General features: G+C 54.1%; 1 protein-coding gene across 1 annotated transcript in view; it reads left to right on the top strand.

Annotated features, from left to right (window-relative positions):
• Positions 1-11049, top strand: part of GSG1L (GSG1-like) — a 97254-nt gene that overhangs the window by 85107 nt on the left and 1098 nt on the right. Inside the window, exon 5 of the mRNA XM_004692052.2 lies at positions 2501-2568. Within this exon, the coding sequence (XP_004692109.1) occupies positions 2501-2568 (68 nt within the window). The remainder of the gene's footprint in view (positions 1-2500; positions 2569-11049) is intronic.

Genomic DNA, 11049 nt, shown 5'->3' on the forward strand with positions numbered 1-11049 from the left:
TGGGCGCTCACCTGTTGGCAGGTGTTTGCTGTATGCTGGCACTTGAGCTTTGGGCTTCTTGGCAGTCAGCTTTGGGGGTCCAGGGGCGGGAGGGATTGGGCCAGGCCGGTTCAGTGCTGGGCAATTGGGCTCCCGGGCCCTTCGCTCCAGGCCTGAGACTGCCAGTGGCCCAGGTGATGCCTGCAGCGGGGAGCCTGGGGGCAAGAACCTGGCAGAACTGGGAGCCTGGGGTTGGTGCAAGGTTAAGCTATGTCGCGTGCAGGTGATGGGGGTCTGTGACATGCAGGAGGGAACCACCCGGGGCTGGCGGGGGTGCTCGTGCTGCTGCTCCGGCCCAGGGGTGGCCCTGCCTGCTCCAGTCTCCTGGCAGGTGTTTGAACCCACTTTTAGTCCCAGGACGGCCCTGCTCAGGCTTGGGCCCCTCGAGGGAGGAGAAACTCATCACTCAGCGTTACTGGGAGGACTGAGGAAACCTGGTGTCTAGCGGCAGCACACTGAATATTGATTCTTCTTTCACATACACCTATGACGGCCGAAGATGAGTGAGAATTATGTGTTCAATTTAGAAAGATGTTGGAAATTTATGAGCAAAAAGTCAGGTTCTAAAAACCTGTTTAATTTGTGGCTATTTATGCTTAAAATAACATTAATTCTGAAAAGATGAACATGAAACTCCTAATAGTGATCCCCTACCTAGAGGTGTAATTGCAGGGGGACTTGCTTCTCTCTGTGGGGCTATAATTGTATATGTATTTTTTTGAACGCGCATGTGCAATCAGGAAAATAAGAAAGATGTTTCCGCTGAAAGCTGAAAGTCGCGGAGCTCTTCCCGGCCCAGCCGCATCATGCATCTGCAGTGTCTCCCCACTGCATGCACACTGGGCTTCTGTCCTCTCTGGCCACACTGTCCACGGGAGATATTTTAAAACAAAAGCGGTGTCTGGGCTAGTGGCCTGGGAGTGCAGCCTTAGCACCTCGGAACGGTGAGGGAGATGCTGGGTGGGGCAAGTCACTGCCTGGCATGTTCACCCCTGTGCAGGCTTGTCTTCTGACTAGACTGGGAGCTCTCTGAAGGTAGACGCAACGGCACAGACAGCTTTCTGTGCCTCCACACAACATTTGGTGCAAACTACACAAAGCAGGTCTTCTGGAGATTCTGTTGAGTGAACCAGTGAACAGTCTGGGGAATCAAAATGATCAGTTCAGAGATAGTTCTCTCTTCTACAGAGGCTATTTCTGGCATCTCTTGCTGGATGTTTACCACCTTCCCCTGCCCTGGACACAACTGTTCACTAGGAATGAGAGGTCAAAGGATGAATGAGAAAACAGGAAGGGGGTATTTGCTTTGGGCAGACAGCTGGCTCATATGAAGAAAAACAATAGCAGTGGAAAGAAAAGGAAGGTGGAGACAAGGGAAGACTCCGGGCCGGGGGCACTCGAGTTTGGACGGCTGCAAGAAAGGCAGAGAGCGTTGGAGGAGACACCGGAGGTACAGCTCCGGACACAGGCCTGTGGTGCTCTTTGAGTTCTTCAGGAGATACACTACTGGCCGGTACGGTTTCTGCGTTAGGGAGCTACACTGAGTTTCTCTAAACGTGATCCACAGTGGGGCTGGCCACTTGGAGCTCTGCGATTTATCTGGGGTACAATGGATGCATGCGATCCAGAATACAGCCCTGTGCGTTCTCTGGCCTAGGCATTCTGAGGGGGACCGGGGAGACCTGGGGCCATGTCAAAGTCCGCAGCTGCCTCCACCCTGACCCTGGTCATCTCCTGCCACTCCGATAGCGGCAACTCCCTCCAGGCCAGTAGTGATCTTGAGACGCCAGGGAGGGAAGTCACAGATGAGAAACTCTTACAGTTGTTGATGGAGAAAAACACTGTGCCAGAGTCAGAGACCAGATTTTGTTTATATGTGGAAATGCCTTTAGGGAGTGCTTTAATTTAGTGAATTAAATGAGTGTTGTATTTAAGAAAAGTGACACAGCTTAATAAGTCTATTGCCCTGAATCAGAAACTAGAGAGAAGCAAAAGGAAGGCTCTGGATTTAACCCTCTCTACCCTCATAATCTAGGGTAATCACCATTTACCCTTTAGTGTATATTTTACCAAATAATGGTTTGTGCATATCAGTGTAAAACTTTATCATTAAAAAAAACCAAAATGTATAAACGGCATACATTCTTTTGTAATTGACTTATACATTCTTTTTATAATTGCACACGACTGCATATCCTTTGGCAAGAAAGCATCGATTTGTATCCCAGTTCTGCCTCTAACTTGTTAGTCACGTGGAACCTTCCGATGCCTCAGTTTCCTTGTCAATGAAATGGACACAGGACCTTCCTCTTCTGGGAGAGTGCTGAGGGTCTCGCTGGGGGATGGTCCAAAGGTCTGTGCAAAATGTTCTCCACATGGGAAGGGCTATGCTTTTCTCAGGCCCTGGATCTCTGCCAGCTCAGCCTGGTCTTTTTTACACAGATTATTTTTTTCTTTCCAGGATCGAGAAGGGGGATGGGGAGGAGGAGGACCTTCGCCTGGATTGTCGCCATGAGAGATACCCTGCCCGTAAGTGGCCTTATCTGCAGGAGCTTGGGCGACAGATTCACAGACCATTTGAGGAAAAAGAACCCTGGAGATGAACCAGGCCAGCCTCTCCCTACATGCCTGCTTTCTTCTAGGCACACACTACGAATGGGGAAACTGAGGCTGGCATCCTTTGTATGTGGTGCAGCCGCCGGGGGAGGAATTCTGAGGCAGCCAGAGGGGTCCGAGAGTGCTTTAAAGACGGGCAGGTGAGCCATGGTCAGGTCCAGGCCTGAAGGGAGAACAGCTCAGGGACCAGCCAAGAAAGGGAGGTGACGGTGGTAAGATTTGTCTGAGCCGTGGCTAGTCCCCAGAGCGCAGGATGCATTGACTTCATATGTCTCACTGTGGGGGACACCGTAAGGCTGAATCTAGGGCAGCCATTAGGAGAACAAATGTGTGGACCAGAAAGCAAAGGGGAGGTGCAGGGAGAGGACGGCCCCGCTCCAGACAGAAAAGAGCTGATGTGAGATTAAAGTGAAAACGGCCGCTTCTCAGCGGAGCTGCCTCACAGCCACCTGCCCCCGCCCACGGTGGCCTTTCCGCACCTGATCTCATGGTCTTGCCCACCCGAACATCCCACAGCCAGGATTACTATCCACCATTTGCAGATGAGGAAATGGAGGCTCAGAGGAGTGGAGGAACTTGTCCGAGGCACACAGTTTAGTCAGTCAGTGGCAGAGAACTTCTGGCTCAGGACAGGCTGGGGGCTCAGGCATTGGTGCAGTGGAGGCCAGTAGGGGACACCAGGTGAGGGGGCAGCCAGGATCCTGGGGTACACACACAAATATGCTTTGGCCATTAGGGGTCCAGTGCCAGCAACAGACTGGCTTGGAGAGAAGTTTGTGGGTCTGATGCTGTTTCCTGAGTTTGAGGGGATGTAAGGGCGGGAATGGAGACAGAGGAAGCCAAGACTGCTGAGGTCATCCAGGAGAAGGTATGGGTGAGGAGAGACACTGAAGCAGTGAGGTCTGAACCCCTTGGGGAGCTTCAAGGAGAAGCCGTGGAAGCTGGTTGGGAAGGGGCGGCGGGCAGCCGAGACCTCAGGATGAGACAAAGCCAGCCGTGCAGAGACTGAGCGGGGCGCGGTCTGGCCAGAGGGACCAGCAGGTGCAGAGGCCCGGAAGGAAATGCTTCCCGCATGGTGGAGGAAGAGAAAGGCCAAGTGGCTGGAGCAGAATGCGGGGCAGGGGCCGGGTGGATCGGTGCCAGACTGGCATGGCCTCGCCCCCAGGGCTTTCCAGTCCTGGCTTCTTGGGAAGAAAGAAGCTTTAGTCCCTACTGCGTGTGTGCTGCTCTGCCTGTGATGACTGTCTGTCCCCAGTCATCTGTATCCAGTGGCAGAAGACGTGTGAACTCTGAGTTAGAACAGCAGGGAAGAAGAGACCCCATCTTGGGTGGGGCTGAGGGAGGCTGTCGCTGTGTGGGGCTGGGATGGCAGCAGGAGAGCTCAGACACACTCGTGACCCCAGATGCCTGCCTCTGTGGCCACACGCGAGTCATTCAGTCCACTGACAGTGACTGACCAGCGTCTCTGCCTGGACCCCATGCTGGGCAGGGACGTGGAGGTGGCTGAGGACATTCTAGACAGGGGAGTCCCCACGCCTCGGCTGTACTGTGTGGTGAGTGACAGTGGGCCCCGTGCAGGTTTGTGGCAGCAGCAGGGATACAGGTGAAGTTGGAGAAACTTAGCCAGGGCTGACCCAACTTGGTAGAATTCTACAGCTGTCACGGTGACGAGCACAGCATCATCGCTGGACACGATTGTGAAAATATGTGACGAGACGAACTCAGTCCCACCAGGTCTGATGAGAATCCTCACCAGTATGTAAGTCCTGAAGACTTCATTTCCATCCATGCAGTTGATCCTCAGTAGAGCCTTAGAGAGGGAACGATGAGCCCAGGGAGGTTACAGCTCTGATACAGGAAGCAGAGCTGGGATTAGCACCCAACCCATCTGGCTCCAGAGCCCCAACCCTGAGCCAGTAGGGTGAGCTGTCGCCTGCCTGCGGGGGTGCCCCACAAGCTGCCAGCCCAGGTTGGGGAGGGAGGGAGGATGCACTTTCGGACGTGGTCCTCCTGGAGCTCACGGACTGGTAAAGCAGCCCATCCGGCCATCCGAGGAGACGGCACCCTCTCCAGAATGCAGCCTCTTAGCTGCTAGTGGGATTTTGGCCAAGAAAATATTTTGGAAATGCCTGGATGAGTTTTGCAATATTTCTGCACCAAGCAGCTGCTCAGATCGTGTGGTGGGCTGACTTGCTGGCAGGGACGGGGGAGGAGGGACGTCAAGGAGGAGGGGGGGGCGTCAGGGAGCCCACGTTATTAAATGCTTACTGTGTGCAGGTCTCTGCTAAGCTCTTCACAGCAGGCTCATCTAATGGGTGGCTCAGCCCTGGGAAGGGGAGAGGATTCTTTTTACTGTGTAGACAGAGAGCTCAGACGCTAAAGGCAAAGTGACTCTGCTGAGCTCTCTGGTGGCTGGTGATCTTTCCCTGGAGGCGAGGCCATGCCAGTCTGGCCCCGATCCACCCCGCCCCTGCCCCGCATTCTGCTCCAGCCACCTGGCCTTTCTCTTCCTCGACCATGCAGGAATCATTTTCTTCCGGGCCTTTGCACCTGCTGGTCCCTCTGGCCAGACCGCGCCCCCGCTCAGCCTCTGCACGGCTGGCTTTGTCTCATCCTGAGGTCTCAGCCAAAGGCCGCTCCTCAGGGAAGCTGCCCGCGACCTGCCCCTGCTTCCCAGCCATTCGCCCTGGAGGTCCCTCCCTTTCTGAATGACTTCTGCCCTCTGCTCCTGTCTTCCATAGCCCATACTTGGCTTTTGTTTTGCTGCCTCGCTCCTCTTGGCAATGTGAGCACAGACACCTTTTGTTCACCTCCCGAGAGGTGAATGCTCTCGGGAGACCCCAGAATGCTGCGTGACACACAGTAGGTGCTCAGTTGCTGGCTCGACACCCCCAAGCGTCTCCCTCGGTTTCCCGCCCGAGCAGCCACTTTGACCAGACTAGCGACGTGAAGTTGGCTAATGCTCCCAAAGTGGCCACTTTCCCCCCAAAGCAAAAAGCGCTGTGATGTGGGTTCTGCCACAACACAGTTCTTTTTTCCTGAAGAAAGAGTTTGCTTTTGAAACCTGCCTTTGGGGCTTTGTGGCACTAGCTCGGGAGCACATCAGATGTGACATTTGATGGAGGCGATGCTGCCATATGGTCCAGGTGCCTGCATCTTCCTTCCAGGGGCAACTGGGGTTTGCAGCTGATTGCAACTGTCAGGTTCAATGCCCGAGACAAGCTTCGGATTTTGCCAGGTGTGTCTGTAAGGCCGGGCCGGGCGAGGGGCTGTCACTCACGGGTACAGAGGTGACTTCTGGGAGCTCTGTCTAGACGGATCTCTGGTGCTGCTGCCCTCAGAATAGCAGAGGGAATTTCAAGGAAGACTTTTCTGGGCCCAGAACAACTTGGCATTTTTATTAGATCAAAATCAAATCCAATATAGTACTGCTCACGCCTGCTTCTTTTATTAAAATGGAAACAGACAATATTTCTGAAATGCGTATCAATGCCAACTTGCTGGGTACATAGATGGGCAGGCAGCTTGGAGACTCCTGAGACCTTGGCACTGGCAGTAGGCGAGCCAGGCCTCCAGCAGCATCGGAGTCCTTGGAGGGCTCGCTGAGAGTCAGGGCAGCAGGCCCGGCCCTGTCTTCACAGTGGAACCTGCAGTTCTGCATTTCATTGTAACTGCTCCAGGGAGGCCCTCTACTGCCCCGCAGACCAAATTCAGAGCCACCCTCAGCCACAGGCCCGTACCGACCTCTGAAGCTACCTCCAGGAGTGAGCCCATCTCCTGCCATTTGCTTGAACCATTCAATGCAAGCCGTGGTCTGGTGCCAGTCCCTCCAGCCCACCCTGAGGCATAGACTTGACCACACGCCCGCTGAGCTCCAAACCTCCTCGATGACACCCATGGGTGGCAGGCTGTGCCAAGCCCTCCCTCACACTCCCAAGGAAGCCTTCTCTCGCCCTCCCTCGCCTTCCCTGCTTCATTTGCCTTCTAGTCTCATCACTTGGAATCCTTCATCACTAACTTGTGGACTCCCAGGATCTCTCCACTGGGAGAGAAAGTCACGAGGACAAGGACCTTGTCCCCAGAGTCAGGTGGTGGCCCAGTGCCGAGCACAGGTTGGCCCCCAGCACCTCACGGTGTGTGACTCATCTCACTTGGAATTCACGCGGTAGCTGCTCCAGGGAGGGTTTCCTTTTACAGGTGAAGATCCCAGCTTCTGCGAGGCAGAGTCATTTGTTCGGGTCACACATCTGCCCATGTGAGGCTGTGCCGCTGCTTTTCTTCACACCGCATTTGCCCAACCAGCCTCCCCTACCACACATGATCAAAGAAACCCTTGGAGGCAGTTGTGCAGGATTCCCGGAGATTGCGAGCTGTCTGACAAGCCAGCAGCCCCCAGAGACAGGACACCCTGAGGGCCCCCGTATCTTCGGCACGCAGCTCTGCCCGCCTCACCCCTCCAGCACCAGGGGCAGAGGGACCTCCCCTTCACCCAGCCATCCACTCTGCTCGTTTCTCACACCTCCTGAGAACCTCATCTACCTGCCAACAACCTGTTTCACACGCTGCTCCTTCTGCTTGAAATGGCCTGCTGTCCTCCGCTGGGTGAAAAACAAAGCCCACCGGAGGAATGAACCCTGAGCCTCACCACGAGTTCCTAGTCTAGCTCAAGTGTCTGGGAATGGCAGCCAGCCCCGGGCCGCCAGGTGCCCTGGGCGTCCACACGTTTCCCTGCCCGGGGCTTGCACTTCTGAGGCTGTGACGTCATGAGACTGTGCGGCTCTGAGCCCCGCCGACAGAGCAAGGCTGCTGGGGTTCACACCCCAGCAGTGAGACCTGGAATATGGCTTAACCTCTGGGCCTGACTCTCCTCTTCTTTAAGTGGGCATAGTGACAGCACCTAACTCATGATTCGAAGCATTAAAATGAGTCAAGGGATATGAAATGAGGCTCAGCAAATGGTCCCTGGCAGACACAGGGAGCTGTAGGCGTGTCTGCTCTTCACACCAGTCATCTCTTCGCACATGTGTCTGTCTCCTTCGCTAGAACGTGAGCACCACAGGTCAGCGCCTGGCTCGTGTCTGCAGGCCCTATGCCCAGCGTGGTGCTCAGCAAATGTCTAATAAGCAATGAAGGAATCAGCTGCTCTGGGGAGAAATAAAGTGGACTCAGCCTGCCTGACCCTGAGCATGGAAAAGAGACAGAGAAACATGGGGCTCCCATTCATCCTCTAAGAAAACCCACCCACAAGATAGACCAAAACCCAAACTCCTTCCTCTCCACGAGGATCCCAGACAAGCCCGCTCGTCTTCCTGAATCCTCCACTGTTGATTCATTCAGCAGACCTATTCTGTCAACACCAAACCTGAAACTGGGCGAGCAGTGGAATGAGACTACAGCCTCACGTTGCACACAGCCTCGTCAGAAACTGGGAGAAAATGAGCAAACAGAGACTACGAGACAGGCTGGGGTCCCCCACACTTCCCTGGGGTACAGGGTCAACTTAGAGAGTGGTGAGGGTGTTCTCACAAGGTGGTGACATTTTAGACAAGGAGAAAGGGATGGTTGTGTCACTGCCAGCTTTGAAGAAGTCCCATTCATCTGCACTTCGTGGTGGCAATGGAGTTCTTGGTCTTGAAGGAGACTTCCAAGCTGGTGAATCGATTTTGGAGCAGTAGATGCAATTTTATTTGATTCGGTCAGCAGAACAAAGAGAAGATCCCCAGGGATCTTGGTGCCTTGGAGAAAATTCAAGACAGTGATTTCCCACTGAAGTGTTGACGAGTTAGGACCAGAAGAGACTGGATGTTAAATATGTTCATGGTTTGATATTTGTCTTGAAGTGGAAGAAATCACCATGTCTGGGAACCCTCTATGGGTTGAGCACTGTGCTGGGCCTGGGTGGTTCCAAGGGAACCATCATGCTTGCTGCCAACACTGTGAGTGGGACCTTGAACCCGTGTCTCACCACCTAAAGGCTCTGTCTTCCCCATCTGGGAAGAGACAGTGGAACGTGACTGGCTACGTGACTGTCTGCCTGAGGTCAGAGAAGAAGGGCTGCCATGCAGGGGCCTGCTGGCTGCTTTGCAACTCACTCCATTTGTGGGCTGAGGAAGAAAAGTCACGTGTCAAAAGTCACAGTTTTGCAAAAACAAACAGCTCACAGCTCGTAATTGGTGGTGCCTGGATCTGAACCCTTGACTATCAGATGCCAAGTACATTTTCCCTCCTCTTCTCCTCCCGCCTACCCCCACGGGTCCTGTACCCAGAGGAGAGGCTGAGCAGAGTCTGTCACAATGAACAGAATCTCAGACTGCCAGGCAGGTGGGGCGTACCCCTCAAGTTCAGGAATCTCTCCACCCTCCTGCAGCTTCTGCACTCAGAAAAGGCTGGCCCAGGGCCTGTGCTCTGTCCCAGGTGCTGGGCCAGGGATTCCCGGATAAGCAGATCCAGTCCTTGCCCGCACTGGGCTCCCAGGTTGTTGGGGTGCCCTCACTGAACTGGCTACAACAATACAGAGGGGTGTGCATGGAGGGGAAGGGGTGTGTTGTGGGGACACAGAGGAGGGAGCCAAGTTCATGCCTGTGGCGGGTACACTGCTCCCCAGAAGAGGGGATGTTTGAAAGGGAGCGGGGCTCAGCAGCCAGAGAACAGCAAGGAAGGGCGCCCTGGCCAAGGGACCAGAATGTGCAAAGCGCGGCACAGACTTATGGGACAAAGACAGGCGAAGAAACAGGCCAGGAATAGCCGCCTGCAGGCTGCGTCCAGGCTGGGGGTGCTGCTTGGACCACACATGGTTGAACATGTTTTAAAACCTTTGTTGCCATTGTTGACAAGCCAGGAGATTTTATTTCAAAATCCTGATTTCCCATTTCTCTGAACTCCTTGGAAGAGGTTAGCCTCAACTCCCATGGCAACAGTGGCCAGCAGTGAGGAGTGGCCGCCTGGGGTACCCACCCACTTCTGTCATTTGCTTGGGACCTTAGACATTTCCAGGTGAGGTTCCCCAGTCTACAGCATAGGCACTTTTTTTTTTATCTGGATAGTGAGTGGCACCAAAGTAGAGACTAGGAGGGAAGGGGAGTGAGTGGGGGTCCGTGAGGGGTGGGTGCCCCTGCATAGTGAGGACAGCCCTCCTGCCCTGCTCTGTAAGTGGCTCTGGGCCAGGAGGCCACAGAGGGAATGTGGAGGCCCCGGATTCAGTGTCTGGCTTCTGGATCCAAGGTGCCAAGAGCCTAACTTTAAGTCAAGGTAGTGATCAGGGCCTCTTGTTTTCCTGGAAAAAAAAAAAAAAACAAAAACCCACACATGTTCCTTCTGTGTTCAAGCCAGCTTTCCCAGGTTCTTCCTGCTGGCAGTGGTCAGAGCAGCTGCAATCACTTCTAAACAGTCATTTAGTAAAACAATCAAATCTTTCTGTGCACTAAATATTTGTTTCTAGATTAGAAAATAATCAAACACCTATATCTTGGCGGCAAATACTGCTAAAGAACACAACTGTTTCAGTGACTAGGGCCAAAACAAATGTTTTTCCTGAGGCCAAATGATTCCAGAACGTTTGCCAAATGGTTCCCACCCCTCTTAAAATATAGTAAAATCAGCAAAGCACCAACATTAAAGAATATTAAAAACAGAAAAAGCCAAAGCAAAAAATTTTTAAAAATCCAGCTGAAGGCACCCATACTCCTCAGCATTGACGCAAATGTCTCTGCAGTTGTCTGGACTCTCCCCAAAGTCTGAGCAGCTGTGAAGAGCCCGTCTATCCCTAAAGGCGCCCACCGTGTCTGGACATCCGGAGCTCAGAGCAGGAAAACAAAATGACAGGAACACGTTTCTTTTAATGCTGAAATCTGGAATCAGGAAGAAATGGGTCAGCCCAGCTGCTCTCTAGCTGGGGCGCCTGCGTCACCCCTGCGAGTCTCACTCGGCCTCTGTGAATTGGGTGGTGGCTGCCTTGGCAGGCGAGGGTGGGCCTGGTGGTGCGAGTGGCCTCTCCCCTCACCCCCACGCCCAGACTCTCCTTCCTTTGCTCCCTCTGCTGCTTTCCGTCTCTGTCCACGCCGACCCTCTGCCCAGTTCCTCCTAGGTTGAGGCTCTGATGATCCAGACTCAGGGTCTAAAACTTTGGAGAGGCCACTCAGCATGGGTGCTTCAAGGTGGGGGGACGCCTGCGGGCCGGGGAAAGGATGGGGCTTCCCGGAGGACAGGAGGTTCCACTCTACCTTAGGATCAAGGACATGTTACACCGATCACGTCCGGACATGGACATGTAAGGACACTTGAGCCAGACAAGGGAGTGAGGTCAAGAGAGACGCGGACGCGAGAGGGTGTCGCGTGGTGGGGTGGATGGGGTCTCCCAGCCCTTCTGCCTCAGGCGGGAGGCTGCAAGCGCGCTGG

Source organism: Condylura cristata, unplaced genomic scaffold, assembly GCF_000260355.1.
Source record: "Condylura cristata isolate star-nosed mole 26May11 unplaced genomic scaffold, ConCri1.0 scaffold00032, whole genome shotgun sequence".
NCBI lineage: Eukaryota > Metazoa > Chordata > Mammalia > Eulipotyphla > Talpidae > Condylura > Condylura cristata.